General features: G+C 34.6%; 2 protein-coding genes and 1 non-coding gene across 4 annotated transcripts; 2 read left to right on the forward strand and 1 right to left on the reverse strand.

Annotated features, from left to right (window-relative positions):
• Window positions 1–7,285: 7,285 nt before the first annotated feature.
• TRNAK-CUU lies at window positions 7,286–7,356 on the reverse strand. Its single transcript has one exon. It is a non-coding gene; the product is annotated as a tRNA-Lys (tRNA).
• Window positions 7,357–10,502: 3,146 nt separating this feature from the next.
• Window positions 10,503–18,539, forward strand: LOC121258467 (casein kinase 1-like protein HD16). Of its 2 annotated transcripts, XM_041159980.1 has the most exons (16): window positions 10,503–11,324; window positions 13,635–13,769; window positions 13,874–13,947; window positions 14,036–14,105; window positions 14,227–14,282; window positions 14,384–14,455; window positions 15,300–15,394; window positions 15,485–15,551; window positions 15,675–15,804; window positions 15,879–16,097; window positions 16,196–16,332; window positions 16,526–16,700; window positions 16,828–16,918; window positions 17,036–17,193; window positions 17,862–18,050; window positions 18,148–18,539. In XM_041159980.1, the coding sequence occupies exons 1-16, from the start codon at window positions 10,938–10,940 to the stop codon at window positions 18,205–18,207; spliced, it is 2,115 nt and encodes a 704-aa protein (XP_041015914.1). In that variant the 5' UTR covers window positions 10,503–10,937; the 3' UTR covers window positions 18,208–18,539. The 2 variants fall into 2 exon arrangements, with proteins under 2 accessions (XP_041015914.1, XP_041015925.1); XM_041159991.1 differs by lacking the exons at window positions 10,503–11,324; window positions 13,635–13,769; window positions 13,874–13,947; ... (1 more) ...; window positions 14,227–14,282; window positions 14,384–14,455 and having other exon boundaries at window positions 15,324–15,394; window positions 15,477–15,551.
• A 1,395-nt stretch (window positions 18,540–19,934) lies between these two features.
• LOC121261296 lies at window positions 19,935–20,952 on the forward strand. Its single transcript, XM_041163604.1, has one exon. The coding sequence runs from the start codon at window positions 20,097–20,099 to the stop codon at window positions 20,670–20,672; it is 576 nt and encodes a 191-aa protein (XP_041019538.1). The 5' UTR covers window positions 19,935–20,096; the 3' UTR covers window positions 20,673–20,952.
• The last annotated feature ends 1,326 nt before the right edge of the window (window positions 20,953–22,278 follow it).

A 22,278-nucleotide genomic window follows, 5' to 3' on the forward strand; every position in this document is an offset into this window, starting at 1 on the left:
TATATATATATATATATAATATATATATATGGTTGGTCTTACCCAAGATTATATACCAGCTTGTACGTAGAATAATGAAAAGATCAGTAGTACCATATATATTTGCATATAAAAGTCGGTCTTTTTCTGAAAAATGTGCCCTATCATCTAACTAATTAATTAGTATGACAAGCAAACAAACAAATGAACAGCTGCTAAAATGCAGACTGCTCTACTAGTACCTTGTGATATTGATCCTAGCCTTTTTCGTAATGATTTGGACTCGATCGGATGTAGACGTGCATGATATTGTTCATATTAGCCAGCATTACATGACAGGTAGTATATCCAACTTAATTGAAATATTATTATTACTTAGTTCCAATTATATATGTTATGGCGATAATCACCGATCGATAGATATTTGACTCTCCCGATCATCACCATCATTCTAAATTATACTTGTTTAATTAATACGTTATCACACAAGTTGTCTAAAGACCGATCGAAAAACATCATTATATATTACAAATTAACAATTAAGAAAAAACATTAAGTTCATATATATATACGTGCAATTTAATTAAGCTGGGTCTATATATATATATATATATATGGCGCCAAAGGTGACTTTTAATCAATCTTCAGATTATATATGAATATTCTGCAAGCTGTTCAAGCTCAAAGATCCTGATCTTCGGAATTTAGTAGAAGATTACGATTCAATAATTGCACTTCCTGATCATCATGATTTTTTTCTTTCAATTTATATCTTCCAAAGTACGTACACATATATATATATATATATATATATATGTTTCTTAATTTGATAATTAATATTTAAGACCTATGACTTTTATGTCGATTTAATCATGGCAGCAGAAAGTCAGTGAAAACAGTACTAGTCCTCCTAATATATATGGATCGATCTGGCGCCAACAGACAAGGAATATAATTTTATTTTTTTAACGTGAAAGATTTTTATCGTGCAATTGAATTTGTCGTAATGCAATATTCAGAACAATAATTCTGTGTGGTGGACCCAAAAAAATCCAAACCGGCCAAATTTCTGTTCTAGTAGTATATAGTAAGGCCCCCCATCATAGTATATTTCTAATTAATTCATGTCCGCAATCTCTCTAGCTCTCTCTCATGTATGTCTGATCTCTACGTCTACGTACGTGGAGCAATCTCAATCGGCAACTCAAATGTTTGATCATCTCCATTGATTTTTTTATTTTCATATTTCGTTTTTGTTTTTATCTTTTGGGGTAGTACTGTCAATTTAGAAGATTTGGTTATAGATTACCATGATCAATTAATAAAGATACTAGGTCGTGGTTAATTAGCTTAAATATATATTACTTCCTACTTTTAAAACATTTTTTTGGGTTAATATTTATTGCTTGTCCATGCCTGCCAGAAAGGGGCCGGGTTATTATTAATTTATTGTTATTATTAAAATAAATTATGTTTGTAATTTTAAGCTGTGCAAGACTACTCACGTACTCATTTAAAAAAAAATAGATAAATTTAAAACTCACATGCATGATATCTATATGATGAATTTTTTTTTTTTAACGATAAACTTCACTTTAAAAAAAAAAAAAGTGCGCGACTCGCGCTAGACTCTAGATCAACTGTATGTAGCATTATTCTTGGTTAATCTACCAGCTGTTTGATCGATCTCTTAATTCTGATTTGTTACCTCTCAACTGCTCTGGTTTCCTGCTAATTATAAACTGCAAAGCTCTCTTATAAGAATATGGATCAAAAGGATCCGAGTTCCTACTACGTACAGATATTTTCCTTTGAAATACATATATTTTTGGCGTTTTCGTTATCGCCACAAAAAAAAAAAAAAAAGCCATGAATTAGGCCGCTAGCTAGCAACTGATTATTTGAAGTTGTGGAAGGAAGCTTTTGATAAGAAAAGCTGAGCTTCTTTCATTATGCCAAAGCTTCCTTCAGTCCCCCACTAACATAAAGAGCTCCTAATCATATTTCAAATCAAGCTTTCCTAGCTAGCTTTTCCCCAAATAATGCTAATACATGCCTGCACGCACAATTGCGCACGCGAGATCTATATATCGTGCTTTCCACCTGCCACCAAAATTTATTAGGTTAATTAACATGATACACATATACGCATATATCTACGTACGTATATGTATGAATCAACATGGCATGACACATACATGTATGCAGATATATAACATGATGATCAAATATACATGTATGCATGCATGTAGATAACAAAACGATATATGATATCGGCTAGCAGTACGTACTCATGATCTTTTTCTACGTATATACCGAAGTTTTTAATTTTCTTTTTTGGGGTAATTAAGAGATCAACTCGATGCATCTAATCTTTTCATGACCCGGCACGAGGGAACACATGCATGCATAGAACTAGGTTTTGAGAGCGAGGGCTAGAATCGGGTTGAAAAACTTAACAAACCGTATACAGTACTCAAGACCTACCCAATACGTACGACTTTCATTAATCATGTTCATTACGTCGACCGTCATATATATATATATATATATATATATATATTAAGCTAGTATAAGATTTACATGTGCTACTACTCTACAAGCTGCAATATTATATGATGTACGTTGGAATTATATGTTGCACAAGAATAATTTAATATGTACCTTATAATATTTTATAATAGTTGGACGACCATTCTAAAACGTAATGATTAAGTCTTTAATATTACATGCATGGTACTTCCGTGTACTGTGAAACTTCAAGGTGCGGCTCATCATGAAAAATCAAGAGAATATTGGATTGTTAGGTGTGTGGTGTAGGCCGGGTGATGAATAAAATTTTTCTTATATAATTGAATACTATTATAGTAATAGATAAATAATTGAATAATGCTACTTTGTCCCGATAAATGGGTCTCAATTTTTTTTTTTTTTACTTAATGATTAAAAAAATATTTTTTAATGATGTTGTGATTTTTTTTTAATGTGTAAGATATAAGAAATGGAAAAAAAAAAAAAAACAAATGGTCTTATCGGGATACATCCTCGGACTACACCTTCGGTAGGTGTAGCACCATCCTAAATAAATTTAACAACATATATAGTAATAGAAAAAATATATGATAGAGTGAGAATTATATATATGGTGAAGTACTCGAATTTCAGGAGTAGGATGAATTTATTATAAATTGCATGCATAAATAAAATGAACGTCCAACACCTTTTTGTGTGGCAACTTAATTAATTAATAGCTTTCAAGGGCGCTGGTTCCGGTTAAATAAGACGACTTAATTTGTTTGATTTTACATCTTACAAAAAGCAAGTCTAGAAAACGACCCCAAAGAAAGAGTTGGTGCAATGCAGGAAAAGGTGGTAATGCTCAATAATTGAACCCTTCACTCCTCCACTAAGAATTAATCTCTCTCTCTCTCCCTCTTTCTCTCTGAGAGATGCATGCCAATAACATGTATATATACTTTCCCCATAATCTTTTGGCCATAGGATACATAAATATTCTAGAAGGAATTAATGTTGACCACACGCCACATTTGACATGCCATGCACGCGGAATATATTTATTTAATTCAATCAATCAAAAACAACAACGACCAATATGTGTGTGTGTGTATTCAGGAGTCCATTCATTATTAATGCCACTCGATCGTATCTTATAAGTTAAGAGAAGACATCAATTACCTCGCGGGAACACTATTAAAAAAAGTGAGAAGAAAAACACTTGGTTTATAATTAAAGGGGAGAAAAAGATCAAAAAGGAAAGAAAAGGCCTAGGGCAAGTACTACTAGTTCTGTTGAAAGTTTGCCAACTAATTATTGGCGACTAAGAAAACTAGATAATTAAGTTTCGTTTGGATTCAAAGATGAGATGAGATGAACTGAGATGATTTGTAAATAATAGTGAAAAAAGATGATCTCAATTCATCTCTCAATCCAAACCGACTCTTAATCAAGTGAAGAAACTACTCATCATGATGTAGATGAATCGAAACCACTCATCTCCTCCGATCGAACAACTTAGATTAGGCTCGATCAATTTTGATATTATTCATGTCTAAGAACAATTTCAAATGTACGTTGGCTAGCTGTAGGTTGTCATTATTTTAATATATTTGACCCTAATGATCAAAAGGTAGCCTCTCATAAGACCCTAATTATAATATTGGCGAACCATAGGCCGCAAAAGTACTCCTTGCTATATATATTATAATCTCATGAAATTGAAATTCTCAACTTGGATAATCATCATAATCTTATCATATATTGGAAAATCGCATTGCTAGCTAGCTACATGATGATGAACCTTAAAAAATCTAGTTAAAGAGCAGCACTTCTTGTTTTGGCAATAAGATTCATATAGATCGGTATATACCATGCAGTACCCTAGCTAGCTATTTCTTTTGGGTAATGAAACCACTAATTTAATTTGATCCCGTGAAACACCAGTACCTTTTCTCTTGTATTCCTCTAAAAAACTAAACTACGACTTGGCAACAACAGGAAAAGTTGCCCAAAAAAGCACTAGAAAAGTCATATATGCGGCTTTCTCTTTTTGTTTCAACAATATATATATATAATGCTTGTTAAAAGATGCTGCTTTGAAGCTCATGCATGGATGCTTTTTGTGCACTTAAAAAATTGATTTTTCACTCATCTAAAGCCAAAACATATGGTACCCTTTTGGCCACCAAGGACTGCTAGCTGTTGGCTGCAGAGGTGGAAATTAATTTCCGACTTTAACTAACATGTATGAACCCACCCAGAAGTACCTTGGGCACGATTTATTCCGACCAGCTGCAGGTGCTAGATCATCCACTTATCATTATTCACCATTCATATATATATATATATATATATATATATATATGGAGTGAACAAATTATATAAGACGACATGACCTATATTAATCATGTACATTTTTTGGGGTACTTTGGTTTGCCTTAGCTCAAGTTCTTATATATGAGGTGTTCTTGTCTCCGATCGAGTGATCGAGCTGCATGCCTGATAATATCCCAATTAGCCAAAATATTGAATCTAATTTAGAGGATATATCACCTTCATTAATATATATTAATTTTTTCATGCTTGTACGTGCACGGTGCACCCACTAACAATATTTAATAATCATGCTAAATCATTCATGCAGGCCGGCCGGGGGCAACATATTTCATGTCCACAAGCTGTAGATCAGAGAAGAATCAATTGCTTCCACAATTAATGGAAGTTTGGCCGCCGCCCATGCATGCAGCAACTTAGGTTGAGTGTTTTGCTTTATAACCAGTTTTTTTTTTTTTTTTTTTTTTTTTCCTTCTTCTTAATTTTAAAATTATTAAATTTTACTTTTTGCTGAGATATTGATAGAGCTAATTCCTTGAATTAATAACATATATATATATATAGAAAAATTCTATTTGCAGTTCTCACTTAGTGATTGTATATACAGATCCTTTATTAAATGAGAAAAAAAATCATTTTAGGAGGGATATTTTTATAATTTTAAAAAATTTTAAAAATAAAATTACTTAGACTTGCATTGCAGTCTCCAAATAAAAACTGTAAGTAATATTACTCGTATATATAACAGACAAAGATTTGTGGACCAAAGCTACTTAATTGATCTTATCCAGTTCTGAATTTGGATCAGCTAGCAATATTGTATAATATTATTGCTGCTTTTATTCATATATATAAATGATCATATTAGACATGATTTTTCCCTTGATTGAGGAAAGTTAGCAATTAGTGGGAAACAATAGTAAAAGCCATATGGTCCCATGTTCTGAAACAAGTAGTACTGCATTAATTATTCAATCAATAATAATTATATCTTTAATTCCCATATATATCATTTACAAATTATTGTTAAGATCATAAATTTGCATATATACCGATCGACGTCCCTGAGTTTTGTTTTGGGCTTTTGGGGCGACTTCGGCGTACGTATGATCATCCACCCTAGTCCAGCTAGATAGGGAGCTTTAAGGCCTTGTTTAAATTTAAAATTCATTTTAACTCATCTTATTTTATTTAATTATTATAATTTTTTTAAATTTTCACACAAAATATAATAAACAATTCAACTTTTTCAAATCTCAAAATAACTTTTTTAAATTCTCACATAAAATATAATAAATAATTTAACTTTTATTTTACTATTTACGAACCATCGCAATTAATCTTAACTTATATCTCAATACAGCTACAAATTATATTTCTTAAGGCGAAACTCATTGTTTGGGGCCACGATGACAAACTAATTTCAAATATCTATGGTAAAACCTTAAATCGTGTCAACATTAATTAATGACACGATCGATTGAAAAGACGTACATAAATTTGCACCTATTTATAATGTGATCTAGTAAATTATTCTTACTTTGTCACGAAGACTTTGAAGATCTACAGATCATGGGAATTAACTTAACAAGTTAAGGAAAAAAATAAATATCAGAATTAGTGGGCCGTACTTATCTCCTTGGCCAGATGATGAGGCCAACGCAAATTGATGAATAACATATATAACATAAAAAACCAAACAAACCGTAGTTATTTATTAAAGATTGAAACTGATCTTTTTTGTTGCTTTTTTTTTTTTTTTACAGTTTTTTTTTTTTTTTTAAATCAACTTCATGATATTCTGCCGAGCCAGTTGTGGGCCATGGCATTTGCTTACCTTAAGCACAAACTAGATAGAAAGGAATCAATTGCATCTAGAGATGATCTATCAGTCTTTTAATATCTTATAATTATATCTTACTTTTCGCTTTTTCAAAGGATGAACATTATCAATGGGTTTCTAATTAGAGAAAGAAAGGATCGATGAAAGGACATGATATCAAAAATAAAGAAATAAAATAAACTATAGTCTATCCGGTTTGGATTTTGGAGCAATGTTTCATGCTTTTTTTTATTAATTATGTCTTGTAATATTGAAAAGGTTTTTACCTTGAGCAACGAATTAAGGTCTTTTGATAACTGGGAAACACGTGGCTGGATCACTTCATATCATATGGTCCCATGTGGAACAATCAAATAAATCGAACATACACATCTGCTTTCTCATTTCTCATCGTGTTCGAGTCTTTAATATCATGGGTTCAGTTGTTTATTGGAGGAGGAGGAGGATGCCTTTACAGTTTCACAACCAATAATCGGGCTTGCCAAGGTAGACCTTTTGCGCCGGAAAGGCAAAAGAGTTTGGCCCAAGATTAGCTAGCCCATATGGATGAAGATTTTGCCATTAGTTTAATGAATCAGGAACTGACAAAAGAAGAAAAGCAAGTTATTAACACGCCCACTGGGGCTCGAACCCACGACCACAAGGTTAAGAGCCTTGCGCTCTACCAACTGAGCTAGACGGGCTTATGATGTTATGTATTAATTATTTTATAATTCGACCAACAATATTTGATTATAATTTTATCATTTGGCCTTATTATTTTTTCTCATCAATTTAAGATAACTAAGACTTAGTATTTGGTTCGTATGCCACATTGAATTCTCCATCACTTGTTTTCTTGCTCATTCCATAGTGCACAAAAAGTTAGTTTTTGTGTTCAAGAACCGAGTAGTTCTCTCTCTAGCAAATCATTACTTGTTATTGACGAAGAGACTAGCAATTGTTTCTTTTTGCTTGCATTTTTTACCATATTTCTTTTTCGAGTAGGAGCTTACTTTCGTCTCTTTGCTTTGGGAGGTAACAAAGATGCATATGAGTATGGAGGCCTTTGCCCAATGAAATAAACAGTCTAAACAAACAAAAAAAAAAAAAAGAAAAGTGCCTCGACAGGCTGAACTGAATTTTCGGGCCTTTGGGGCATCAGGCATGCCCCCCGGCCTCCTTGCCCCTCATCTTAACGAATTGAACCCCGTGTTAACGGGTCTTAAAGCCAGCCCCAAGGCCCCCAAATACCGGGATAAGACCAAGGATGGTCATCCCTGTTGCAATCTTCTTATCTATCTCTTTTTCTTTCCTTTTTTTTTTTTTTTAAGAATTTCAATTTTATTGATAAAACCTTACTTATAATAAAGGAAAACTTAGTTATAACAAGACATCTAGAAGAGACAAGTGAAAAACCAAATTCAACATCAAAATTACTACAACCAACCATGTTGCCATCCTGACATGGAGAGATATATTTCTTCAACATTCTTTATAAAACATACCGAGATCTACGAGATAAAAGAAGATTTTTTTTTTTAAAAAAAAATCATTAGACAAAAAAGATCTACAATAGACAAAAAATAATTATAATGTAAAATGGTGTTTAGAATGTGAATGCCGAGATATTTATAATTTCTTGTAGTGGCAGGTTTGGTTACACAAAATCAAACCATCTCATTTTATTTTATCTAATCATTACAATTTTCTCAAACTCTCACATAAAATATAATAAACAATTCAACTTTTTCAAATATCAAAATAATAATAATATTAAAATTTTATATTATAATAATATTTTATTAAACTTTTAATAAAATATCTCATTTTATCTCATCTAAACTGTGTAACGAGGTCTTAACTTTAAGCATATTCTTTACAAATATTGAACTTACACTTCTATATTATTTATTATCCGCTTGTTTTACCCTCCATTCTAAAAAATATAACTATTTGAGCGTTATTTTATTTTATTTTTTTAAAAGGCCATTTGACTAAAAAAATCATGTTCATTGTAGAGCCATTCAAATTGGACTTTTGACCCGTATATTTTGCGTTTGGTTTCCAAACTCAGTTGAACTTAGTTGAGTTAGATCTAACTTTAAGCCGGGTCTAACATTCAAACACTCAATTCTCAAATTACTAAACTCATCCCAACTCAAAACATTTTTACACATGAGACCTACAACATTTTTCAACTTAAAACATCTTTATATATGAGACTCACAATCTTTTTCAATTTCTCATAAAAAATATTAAATTCATCTTAACATCTAAACACACATTAAACTCAGCTTAGATGGCCCTACATAACTCTCTCTACTACTCAACTCACTACTATTCATAAATAACTCAACTCAGTCGAGTTCAACTCAACATCCAAACCTAACCTAAAATTGATCTCAACTCAACTCAACCCATCTCATCTTATCTCATATAAGCATTACAATTTTTTTAAATTTACACATAAAATATAACAAAGAATTTAACTTTTTCAAATCTCAAAACAATAATAATATTAAAAAATAATATTTTATTCAATTTTCAACTTTCATCTCAACTCACTATCCAAATCTCACCTAAAAAAACCTTTCACTATAATGAACAATTAAAAAAAAAACCCCTTATGAACTTTATTTTATTCTTAACATAATCTTAAAACATTTATAATTTTAGAAATAAGAATTTTATTTTTATTGAGTCAAATCATCTAGTCTTGCCTTAAACAACTCTAAATTTGATCATTTAAGCTTGAATTATTTTAAGATTACGAAACACGGCATTTTTTATCCAACATTCATTTTTTGTATTGCCTTAAACAACATTAAATATCTAATTCATATGTTGATGTATTTTTTTGCTATTATCCAAACCCAACACTATGATCGAATGGCCTATGATAATGGCTCGAATGTTCATACATTGAATAAATAATAAATGATTTATTGTTTATGTCTATATCTATAGATTTACGTGATTTAACATAAAATTTTATATCAACAAATCATTTGAGAGCAAAGTTCATTATATTTTATTGTTTTACAATCTCGCATGCCATTTTATAACTCACAATATAATAGAAAAAATATGGTTAAAGTGAAGTGTATAAGATGCTTCGATTCAAAAGAAAGCCCCACGAATTGTCGAGAGTTTTTTTGTATAGGGTTGCTAGATGCTTTTGTAGTGATTACCTTATTTTATAAAAATCTCATTCTTTATTTAGAATAAGTGAGTATTTTTCTTATATCATTTTCACTTTTTTATATGTAGATTGATTTTTTTTTTATTTTATCTATAATTTATCTCGTCTATTTTTTTTATTATTGATAATGGATTGAACCATATTTCATTTCATATTCTATTATTAAAAAAAAAAATGTTTACAATTACAATGTGCACGCATTTAAAAAAAAATTAAATATAAAATTTATATAAAAATTTAATTTTTAATAATAAATACTACTATTTTTTAAAAGAATATATAACTTTTACATAATTTATAATTGTATATAATATTATACTTAAAAAAAATAATAATAATTATTTATAAGAAAGGTATCGTCCCAAAAAAAAAGCCCCACACAGTACTGTCACCACCCGTACGTCTTCGCACCGCATCGTGGCTTGCTTTTGGCTCTTATCAGAATATCCCAACCCAAACACTTTCCCGTAATTACACCTGCTTCTGGTTCTATTCTAATTTACAGAGAAAATAGAAAATAATATCCCTGTTTCTAGCGACCGTCAACTCCAACCCCATCGACAGTTCTTAATTACCCACGCAATAAACCTCAATTTCCAGGTTTTTCCCAAACAAAACCAAATCATATTCTATGTATATAAACAAATACCCCTCTTTCTCTCTCTTATCTCACTCTACCTGAAAGTACACCAAAGCCCCCCCTCCCACCCTCAGGTTCCTCTTGCCTCTGTCTCTCTCCGTCCGTACATCTTTTCGATCTGTCCGAATCCCTCATTTCCTGCTGCGAAGCCACGATCTCCGGCACTCTGATTCTCCGATCCTTCGATTTCCTGACCTAAAGGCCCGGACTTGTACACATTCATCGTTCGAGTCCACTGCGTCACTCTGATTCTTCTGCAACGATTTTCCGTCAAAATATCGGACTGGGCATGTTCGTCGTTGGTAGGGACTCATGCTGCAATCTTGATTCCACGGGGAATAGAGCGAGAGGTAGAGTGTGATTTTGTGTGGGTGTGTAAGGGAGAGAGAAACTTTTTTTTTTTTTTCTCCGAGCTGAGGATGAGATACGAAGGATGAACGATGCCGGTACTGCGTAGTGGAGCGCGCAGGGGCCGGGCAGCAGCGAAGCAGCAGCAGCAGCCGAATCCTAATCCGGCTGAAGTTGGGGAAGCTATTGCGACGAGGACGCGTCGAAGACGTGCGGCGGCAGAAGCAGCAAACAACGCCATCAATAACAACAAACAGAGGCAGCACCAAAGAGGGGCCGATGAGAACGTAGTTGTCGCGAGGGCGGAGGAGAAAGAGAAACTAGGATTGGAGGAACGTGGCGGTGGTGGCGGTGGCGGTGCGGAGGAGGAGGAGGAGATAGGGGAGAAGCAGATGGATGACTGCGATAGCGGTGGGAGGATTAATGAAAAGGTGCATGCCGGTGAAGACGAAGGAAGCACCGCTCCGCTTCCTGAGAAGGTTTGGACCTTTTCTAATATTAAGAGTATTTAAATATCTCAGCACATTGTTAATTGTTTTGGGTTTTGTTCGTTGCTTCTTTTGCTATTACACGAGGATGTAATGTTTGTAAATTTACTTTGGTTAGGTTCTGATGCAAATTTATAGTATATGGGGAAGGTGCGATTCTGGGAATGTATAGACTTGCAATTGGGAATTTAGATGCTGATGCAGGACTTGGGCGGTTTATCTGTTTCGAGTCGTTTGGTTGAGCTGGGAGTTAACTCATTCCAACGGAACTGGTTTAGTGGAAATATGGATTTTTAGTTTCATGGTAGAGTTAGATTGTGAACGTATTTGCATGGACGATTGCTGCAAGTGTCTCGATGGTGTAGCTTTTATGCTGTTTGAACCATTACAACGGAGAAGAGTGTTTTTGCTAATTTACTCCTGTTATTATGACTATGGCGCTCATGAGAATAGTTAGAAACCCTTCAACTTTGGTTCTGTTATCTTTTTCAGTCGCTTGCTTCAGACAGGTAGCTCTTCTGCTGAAAGTTGTGAGGATTTAATAAACAGGAAAATTAGGTGGTTACGCGATACATATTGTTGTATGTATGTTTTTTTTTTATAAGTAAGAGTAAATATATTAATACGAATGAAATAGACATAGACTGAGTACACAGGAATTGTTGTATGTATGTATAGGTAGACAAGAATATTTGTTTACTTAAATCATATAACCCCTAGGGGTTGGCTCAAGTGTTAAAGGCCTTGGTCTTGGTTGTATGCTCTGTCCAAGATCCAAGGCTCGAATCCTATTGGGTACAAACAATCTCTAGGAACCATCGGATTGGGAGATTTTTCCCTTGAATTGCCCAAGATGCACTTGTGGGAAACTCTTTGCGAAGGGTCTGTGCACGCCTAGGATTAGTCAGGACGTTATTCCCGGACATCTAGTGCCAATAAAAAAAAAAAAAACTTATATCATATTTGCTAGATTCCCCTATTAAATTGTTTTTTTTATAATCTTTTTAGGGATGTGAAGTGTTCAAGTGGAAATTATGCATATATGTATATACTTACCAAAAAAAAAAAAAAAAATAGTGCACATATATATAGACATTCCCATCATCACACTTGTTAATGCAATCACCATGTTGCGTCATAATACCCTCATCTCTTTCAGCTCTCATTTTATCAACTAAGAAATTGTAATAGGATTTAAAGAATATTTTGGGAACTCTTAGTTATGATATATGCTTAATGGGGACCAGCATCCATTATAATATATATTTTTTTTATAAGTAGCATCCATTATAATATATAATTAGGGCTGTAAATGAACCAGTCTGTTCGATAGCCCCTCGGTACTCAAACTCGACTCGTAAAAAAAAAAGCTCGTTCGTGAAAGCAGATACCCGCTCGAATTGTAAATGACACATATCCAACAAAACTCAATTCAACTCGACTAAGGCTCGTTCGTTTATGCTCGAGTCAACTCGTTAGCTCGACTCGATCAAAACTCAGTCATATATTGATAAATATATACATACACCTATGTATATATACACATGTATATATGTAGTAACTAATAATATAAGCATACCATTTTTATACTTAAATATATAATATGTAATCTAATTACTTATGTCTATATAGTGAATATACTTCATAAGTATATTTTATAATTTGTATAATAATTAGTCGATAAAATTTAATAATTTCATATACTAGTATGTGTTATGAAATAGATATAAGCTATCATATTAAGTTTATGTATTAATAATATATGTAGGCATATAATATATTGTTATTTTGGATAAATATCAACTAGTTAGATATTAATTATTTATAAATTTTTTAAAATTTTATAATTCTATAGAAGTCATACTTGTTAGTTGTATAAATTCAATATTAGATTTTTTATTTTTTTAATTTATTAATTATTAAATCTTATTTAAAAAATAAACAATTCGAGTTCGAGCTCGAGCTCGGCTCGACTTGAACTCATTTGTGGGACGAGCTCGAGCTTGAGTTAAGAGTTTAGCTTATCGAGTCGAGCTCGAACAAAGAATAAAAAAAAATCTCGAGAGTTCGATCTTGATCTCGGGCTCGAGCTCGAGTATTTTGAGTCAAGCTGAGCTCGGCAAGCCAAAAACCGGCTCGGCTTGGCTTGATAACAGCCCTAAATAAATAATATAATAGGATTTGTCAGCCTGCCCTGCAAAAATCTGTGCGTGCATAGGTGTGCGCGCACCTGCATAAATATAAATGTGTGTATATTTTTTTCAGTGTGATGATTTGATTTCAATGGTTTTTTTTCTGCAGGTTCAAGTCGGTGGTTCCCCGATGTACAGAATAGATAGAAAGTTGGGCAAGGGTGGGTTTGGACAAGTGTATGTTGGTCGGCGTGTTTCTGCTTTAAGTGCAAATGAGAGAACTACAGGCTCTGGAGCTGTGGAGGCATGGCATTCAATCTTTGTTATTACATGTTGGATTCATTGAGTTCATTCCATGCCCTTTTTTTTTTCTTTTTTGGTAACCATTCTATTCACTTTGTCAAATAGGTGGCCTTAAAATTTGAACACAGAAGTAGCAAAGGATGTAACTATGGACCGCCATACGAGTGGCAGGTGTACAAGTGAGTCCGCTTATTTCTCTTAATTTCGTATGAGTGTCAATTTTTACAGTAGTTATGAATCTATTACTGACTTTTTGTACTTGTATAGCACTCTTGGTGGCAGTCACGGAGTACCACGTGTACACTACAAGGGCAGACAGGGTGACTATTATGTCATGGTATGCTATTATTTTCCTTGTGTTGCTGATTCTCAAATGACAGACTTCATGCTATTCTCTTTCAATCTATCATTGAGTGGTCTTTGAATGGATTTTTAACCTAAAACTGTATTGTGTGCAGGTTATGGATATGCTAGGTCCTAGCTTGTGGGATGTTTGGAATAATAACTCTCATACGTCAGTTTAATGAAACTTACTCTTAAGTTCATTCATTTTTTTGTTAAATACATTACCATTTTATTGATGAAATTGTCATTAAAGCAATTTCTTAATTTCAGAATGTCCATTGAAATGGTTGCATGTATTGCCATTGAAGCAATATCCATTTTGGAGAAGATGCACTCTCGAGGGTGAGTTTTTTTTTTTTTTTCTGCGAGGATCAGGCTTATGTTCTCGTTGAAGTTTTGATTGTTACACTCCCTTGGCCATTTTTTGTTATTTTGTTATGTATGTAGCAAGTTGGAGGGTTGATCCAGACAGGCGGAATCTGCAAATATAATATATTGGGGGGGGGGGGGGGGAGGGTAAAATTAATATTTATCAACTTTGCTTTGTATAAAAATCATAAAAAAAAAATTTCTTTAGGGGGTGTTTTTGAAATGTTGGCAATGCAACAGTTAGTTCCACCCCCGGCTCTAGAATTTGTTGGTCTCTTCTCATTCATGGTGTTTTGTATGTTGTGGAGGGGTCATCCAGACATTTTCAAGATCTGGTTGATATAACTTGAAGAGTAACCTAATAATAGAATATTCTACAGCATGAGTATTTCCTATTTGTATCATGTGGTGCTTGTGGCAGGAACGCAATGCCAGGACGTTTGAAGACACTGAGAGATCATTAGAGGAACTTAAAGTTTTATTTTACTCCACTCTATGTACATGGGCCATTGCTGTTGATTTTAATGGCATGGACCTTCATGACTTTCTTATTTCTTTGGCGCCTTCCTAGCTAGGGCACACTGTCTTTTTTCTCATTTGTATCGGGCCTTGCCTTATTCTTTAATTAATATAGTTTTGTTTACCTATAAAAAAAAAAAGTATTAGAATCATCACATTAATGGAAATTGGTTGTAAGCAGAAAGTAGAACTGTTCTTCAACATGTGAGTGATGTCCTTAAGATGGTTTCTTTTTTGGATGTTTGTGTGTGAAGAATTAAAGTGGAAGAATCGATTATTCTTTTATATTTTTCAACAGATATGTGCACGGGGATGTAAAGCCTGAAAACTTTCTGCTTGGTCCTCCTGGAACTCCTGACGAGAAGAGGCTGTTCCTAGTCGATCTTGGATTAGGTAGTTTTTCAATGACATTATGATAATGTTAAGTGCTCATTGTATAGTAGTGTGCATACACTCATTGTTTTATCACTGTAAGGGTTACAGCTACTAGATGGAGAGATAATGGAACTGGCATGCACGTTGAATATGACCAGAGACCAGATGTTTTCAGGTACAACCAGTCATTGTATCTGTGCAGCATGCAAAATGTTTATTTAAACTGCTTTACCCTGTACCTTTATTTTTTATTTTTCCCATTATTTTGGTCCATGACTAATACTTTCTGGTTTGATAGGGGAACGGTGCGTTACGCTAGTGTTCATGCTCATTTAGGGAGAACTGGTAGCAGGAGAGATGATCTAGAATCTCTTGCTTATACACTTGTTTTCCTTCTTCGAGGTCGTTTGCCTTGGCAAGGGTACCAGGTTTGTCCTTTCCAACTTGTGATAAAATTTTGCGTTTTTTAGTATATAATTTTTTAACAACGCTGTGTTTGCAGGGAGAAAATAAATGTTTCCTTGTTTGCAAGAAGAAGATGGCAACATCTCCAGAAACCATGTGTTGCTTCTGTCCACTACCGTTCAGACAGTTTGTTGAACATGTGGTGAACTTGAGGTTTGATGAAGAACCCAATTATGCAAAATATATTTCGCTTTTTGATGGAATTATCTGTCCAAATCTAGATATCAGACCTATAAACACAGAGGGTGCACAGAAGGTAATGAGGTTATCCTTTTGTGTTTGTTAGTTGTCACTCTTCAGCTGTGGTAATCTAATGTTTGAAGGTAATCCAATTATACTTTACCTATTGCGAAGCTTATTGGTCATAAGAGAGCTCGATTGGCAGTGGAGGAGGAAGAAGATGATGGACAACCAAAGAAGAAAGTTCGCTTAGGAATGCCAGCAACGCAATGGATTAGTGTTTACAATGCCCGTCGACCAATGAAACAAAGGTTTAAATCCATGCCTGTGCATGATGCATCAAGTATTATTCTTGTCATTATAACTTTGTGTGGTTCTTGTATGTGTGACTTGTAGTCCTGCATTATATTTCACTGAAAAAAATCCTGCATTATATTTTACATATAGAAATTAACTGAGATTGCTGAATGCTGTGGATGAAATTTTGTTGCCTTGGCATTGCAGGTATCACTATAATGTGGCAGATGCAAGGCTTTCCCAGCACATTGAAAAAGGAAATGAGGATGGATTATTTATCAGCAGTGTAGCTTCATGCCAGAACCTGTGGGCATTAATTATGGATGCTGGAACTGGTTTCACTTCACAAGTTTATGAACTCTCACCTTATTTTCTTCACAAGGTACTTGTTACTTTTGATCAATTTGAAGCTGTTGTCTAAATTAATTTAATGAATTCATCAACGGTTTTATACTTGTGCTGTCACCAATTTATCTGGGTATCTGATGTATCATTTGTCTCTGTTATAGGAATGGATAATGGAGCAGTGGGAAAAGAACTATTATATCAGCGCAATAGCTGGAGCAACAAATGGGAGCTCCTTAGTAATAATGTCCAAGGGTTAGTCTTACGATTATTATTATGTTTAGCTTTCTGGAGAAAGTTTTATTCAGTTGTCATAATTGGCCAAGTTTCAATCTGTTTTTTATTCAACCAAGATTTTATTCGTTGAACCAGGCACGCAGTATTTGCAGCAATCTTACAAAGTTAGTGATTCATTTCCTTATAAATGGATAAACAAAAAGTGGAGGGAGGGCTTCTATGTTACTGCAATGGCCACTGCTGGGATCAGATGGGGAGTTGTAATGTCTCGTGGTGCTGGATTTTCTGACCAGGTCATCTTATCTTTATTAAGAGCACTAGTAGTGGATTCAACAAAGTTATATTTTGGTCAAAGTTTAACTATATTGCATAAAAACTTACTGTTGTGGACTCAACAAAACTACAGTATTTTTAACTTTGATCATTTTCACTGGCCAAATCTGTTGAGTCCAAGTTGTTGGTTAAATATTATTTTGGCATAAAAAATTCCCTCTCCCCGTGCTATTCGTTCACAACTCCAGAAAATTCTTCTTCGTCTCAAAAGCACGAAGTGCCCAAATCCCAAACTCAACCACAGAAGGTGGCCGATCTCCATTAGTCATCATTTCATTGACATGGCATCATTTTGCTAGTGTTTCAAGTTCTAGTTCTGCAATATTATGATTAGTTGATACCAATTTTTAATGTATATTTTTTTAATAACGAACAAATATTCAAATTATAATTAGAATTAAAATAAACAAAAATGTCAAAATCAATATTTTAATAGAATAGTGATAGATTTGGAGAGTCTGTTATTGTGTCGTCGAAAAATGGCTAGCTAAATTTATAAAAGTGAATTCTCTAGCTAAATTTTGGCCAAACTTTGTTGAGCTTACTACTAATGCTCTAATAATGTTTGAGGATATGTTCTCCGGTGCAGAAGCATTGATAACTAACTGATAACGTCATTGAATTCCAGGTTGTGGAGCTAGACTTTCTTTATCCTAGTGAAGGTATTCATCGGAGATGGGATTATGGATATCGAATCACAGCAACTGCAGCAACTTGGGACCAGGCTGCTTTTGTTCTTAGTGTTCCAAGGAGGAAGCCTGCAGATGAAACACAGGAGACACTCCGAACATCAGCTTTTCCTAGTTCACATGTAAAGGTGAATTTTATACTCCTTTACATATTTGATTTGGACTTTTCTTTGCTAGTGATCTTTAAGATGTTTATGGTACCTTTCGTGACAATTGGTCTTGCAGGAGAAGTGGGGGAAGAATCTTTATATTGCATCGGTTTGTTATGGAAGAACTGTTTCGTGATCTGAATGTTGTTTAGGGTGCCAATGTGCATGTAGTAGTATGTTGTTCTCATTGCCTTCTCTCCATTTGGGATGCCCTGGTATTCAAAATGGTATTTTCCGGGCTTTAGAGAAATTTTGATGGCTAAAAAAGCTTAAATTAAATGTAAGTAAGGTACAGACTGTAGAAACTCTTATTTTGTGTTCCTCAGTTTGTGTAGAAATTTGGTGGTGTTTACTTACCATTATAGCCCATCCTGGTGAAAACAGGAAATCTCAAATCTGTTTTTTCTTCCTTGCTCTGTATCCAGCACGCTATCAATTAAATATCACATTACTGCTCATTTGGGGTGAGGATCAGGTGGATAAAATTGGACATTGCTATTGTTTGGGTGATTTGGAGCGACAATTTGGGATGTAAATTAATCAATGCTCTCCATTTTGTTATTCAAGTTTTGTACGTGCATCTATCTTTTCTGGGGTTAAGAATCATCTAGTTTTGCAAGCAGGCAACAGCTATTTTTAAAGGCCATAAGCCGCCCCAACCCCGAACAGTGCCATTCGACACAGGCAATATTACATACAGTACGATGAAAATATCTGTTTTTGTTGGCTAATTCGTCTCAATGCATCTCAATCACTTCGGAACTGTACAGCCCACAACTTTAAAAGCTTTCCTTATCTTACTGATAGTTGCTACGGCATAGACTCTGGTACTTTATTTAATGATTTGCTTTTTGCTACAATACCTAACTTCTACGCTCTCTCTCACATTTATGATTTAGCTTGGCCCGTGAACTTGGGGTTGTGGCTGTAGGGCAAAAGAAACCCATCTCAAGCAGTCCTTTTCTTTCTGGGTTTAACCACTAATTTTAACATGTCTATGGTTCATATGGCTCCATTAGGCATACACGTGACTCCGCAACCCGTATCATTTTGTAGTCACTTAAACCAAAGGAGATACCCAAAAGGCACTGCTTCATTTAATATTTTGGTTGCTTTTTCTTTTATTTATCCTTTCTTGCCACTTAATGTCAATATGTTTAACTTACTAGTGGGGTTTTGAAAATCTAAAATTCATTAAGTAGAAAGCTAGCGTTTCTGTCTTTATATTTTTTATTCTTTTGCCTAGGCCTAGAAGGAGAGAGCTTACGATAAAATTGCTTTCATTTTGCTACAAATGAGTTACCTAGGTACTTCTTTCATTTCCCTTGAACATTATTCATGCACCGAATATATAGCACCTGATCCCCTCATTAAAATGGACAAATTAAGCATGAGAGGTACGAACTTGGACTACGATCGGATGTGTTCCTCCAATATCCTCTTCTAAATATGTCACTACATTAATCAACCTATACTAACGATTTTAATGATCCCATCAATAGGAACATATTCTTATAAGTGCAACGAGGTAGAGTAAGGCTCTAGGCCGGGAACAATGAGGTGGACTAAGGGTTACAATGAATAAGCTACTCATTATTAATGAATGGCCAAAAAACAATAGTAGTAAAAACCAAAATTACATGCATGGTTTTTCAAGCTCTGTTTTTTTTTTTTTCTTGGCAACTAGTAACTTCAAAAAGCAGAACAACTTGCATTGTCGATCAAAAGTTTCTAGAAAGATTTAGCATGTTCATGACTATTCACGCTTACATTGATAACTGACATGTGAGTTTCCAAGATCCACATAAATTCACTGCTTAGAGTCTTAAAAGTAGGACACAACTAATATAAATAAGAACGCTTTGCTTTCCTTCTTCCACCGTGAGATACTCTTCAAGTTACTCTATCAATCAAGTGTTAGAGCTCACTAACTTCTGATCTGCAAAGCTCAAAACACCAACTTTTTCCTATATCTTCCTTAGGCTCTCTCTCTATCTGTCTCTTAGAAGCTTTGTATCGAGTATCATGGCACCTCATGGAGAGGCTATTGCTAGCCCTTACAGCAGGAGCAACAACTTCTCCAAGCCGCCAAGGCTCTCTTCGGCTAGCCTTCAACGAACGGTATCAGATATTTCATTCGAACTTAGCAAGGAAGCGATTGATTTAGAAGCAGTACTCCCTCCAATTTCCGAGGTTGAAGATGCAAAATGCGAATGCTGTGGCATGTGCGAGGAGTGCACGCCGGAGTACATTGACAAGGTGCGCAACAAGTTCTTCGGAAAGTGGATATGTGGGCTTTGTGCCGAGGCAGTGAAGGAAGAGGTGGAGAAAAATGGAGGGAAGAGAGAGGAGGCTTTGGGTTCACATATGAGTGCATGTGTTAGGTTTAACAAATTTGGAAGGGCTTATCCAGTTTTGTTCCAAGCTGAGGCCATGAGGGAGATGTTGAAGAAAAGCAAATTGGAAGGGAGAGGCGTGAGAGCCAAGTCTATTAGTCCTAGGGACAAAGGAGCTGGGCAAAAGAAGGGTGGGATCGCTCGGAGTTCAAGTTGCATTTCGGCAATTACGAGGGAGATGAATGATCTCACCATGGCCAAGTGAGTCACCAGCAAGCTTTTATACATCTCTATGGAAGGACATGCACGATTCTATCTATACTACTTATGAGCATGTAATTCCCTCCTCTTTATTTTGCCAAAAAGTATATTTCGTTCTCCCTCCAAACCTTTTCACTAAAGCCCTAGCTAATATTAGGATTTTGCCTAGAAGATCCTAATGTCTTCCCTTATTTCCTAAGTATGTTCTTTGATCATATATATATATATATATATATATATATATATATATATATATATATATAAATATAGTTTTTGTGGACCAACCTTAAAAGCTTTTTGTTTGGTTAGTTCCAAGTTAAACACACCTGATCTTCATCTCCGGGGCTTTTTAGCTTATACCTTGGATGATTTTGCTATATGCCTTGATTTCAGTTATCCTCTCACAGGGATTTTTTGGGTTCTCCCGTCTCTTATACCACCTTCCCGGGATACGTAGCAAATCCTAATATATTTCACCCATCGGGGTTTTTATGGGTTGGCTCAAATGGTCATTCACATTAATCCTGGTTTTTCCTTTTTGGGTTATGGGCACTCTGTCCATCGGTCGTTTTTATTCCCAAATTGCTAGTTCATATATGTTGACAAATAAATATGGTTTTCCAGCTACTGAAGTCAATTAGTTTCCTCAAAAAAGAGAATCGATTGGGTTCCCCATGGAGGATTTGTGGGTACTGGCTCTCTGACATGAAATCCTGCATTAGCCGTGCACAGCTGTGTATACAGCAAAACCTCATTGGTTGTGAATCATGTATTTCTGCAGCATATTTACGCGCGTTAAATAAGATATGATTATTTCAGCTATATATATACTTACTCGAGAAACAGTTTATTTTCTGTCGTGCTCCCCTTTTTATGTTAATTGGGAGTGATAACCCAACTGGGATCATGTACACAGACTTGTTCTAATTAAGCAGACTCTGCATGTTTCTGTACAATCTACTACGTGGATTTTTTTTGAAGTATTGGTTCCTATGGGGGTGAAAACGACAATTAATTGAATAATTCATGGTTGTAACTAGTAAAACACCATCCACGTGAACGAACCACTTCAATGAATTTCTATCCCTCTCATATAAAATTATAACCAAAGTGTTTGATACGGTGGCAATCTACAATTAGGATTACAAAACACCAAAAAATAAAAAAACCCACGACGTATACGGTAGCCATCCTATGCTCGTTTTTGTTCTAGATCTGGGTCGAGGCCCCAAGGGCTTCGAAGCCCAACCATCCAAGACCAAACCAAATTGCACTCATCAAATGAAAAAGCACGGTTTCATTCTTTTTTATAGGTCAGGTTCTCGGGATTCAAGGTGTACCAATCATTAACGCTTTGAATGAACTCCAAGCATTTTTTTTTTTTTTTTTTTGGATAAAACGGTTCATAAACCTTGAGGACTTACAAAGTTGACTTGAAAAACAAGTCAATTACAATCGTTAGTAGCTTTTCAGTACACTTTCGTAATTGATATGGTCTAGTCCAAACAGTAAATCTCTAAAGACCTAGGTCTTAGAGAAATACCACCTTTGCCGAGGATAGAGGGTACAAAGCCCCATACCTCGACTAAGTGGGGTAGGGTTCACCAAAC

The sequence above is a fragment of the Juglans microcarpa x Juglans regia genome, chromosome 1D (genome assembly GCF_004785595.1).
Source record: "Juglans microcarpa x Juglans regia isolate MS1-56 chromosome 1D, Jm3101_v1.0, whole genome shotgun sequence".
Classification (NCBI taxonomy): domain Eukaryota; kingdom Viridiplantae; phylum Streptophyta; class Magnoliopsida; order Fagales; family Juglandaceae; genus Juglans; species Juglans microcarpa x Juglans regia.

Coding starts and splice junctions, on each gene's coding strand:
- LOC121261296 (XM_041163604.1), top strand. CDS start 20,097: ATGGCACCTCATGGAGAGGCTATTGCTAGCCCTTACAGCAGGAGCAAC.
- LOC121258467 (XM_041159980.1), top strand. CDS start 10,938: ATGCCGGTACTGCGTAGTGGAGCGCGCAGGGGCCGGGCAGCAGCGAAG. Junction 14,106..14,226: donor AGGGTGACTATTATGTCATG/GTATGCTATTAT, acceptor TATTGTGTGCAG/GTTATGGATATGCTAGGTCC. Junction 17,194..17,861: donor GTGCTGGATTTTCTGACCAG/GTCATCTTATCT, acceptor ATTGAATTCCAG/GTTGTGGAGCTAGACTTTCT.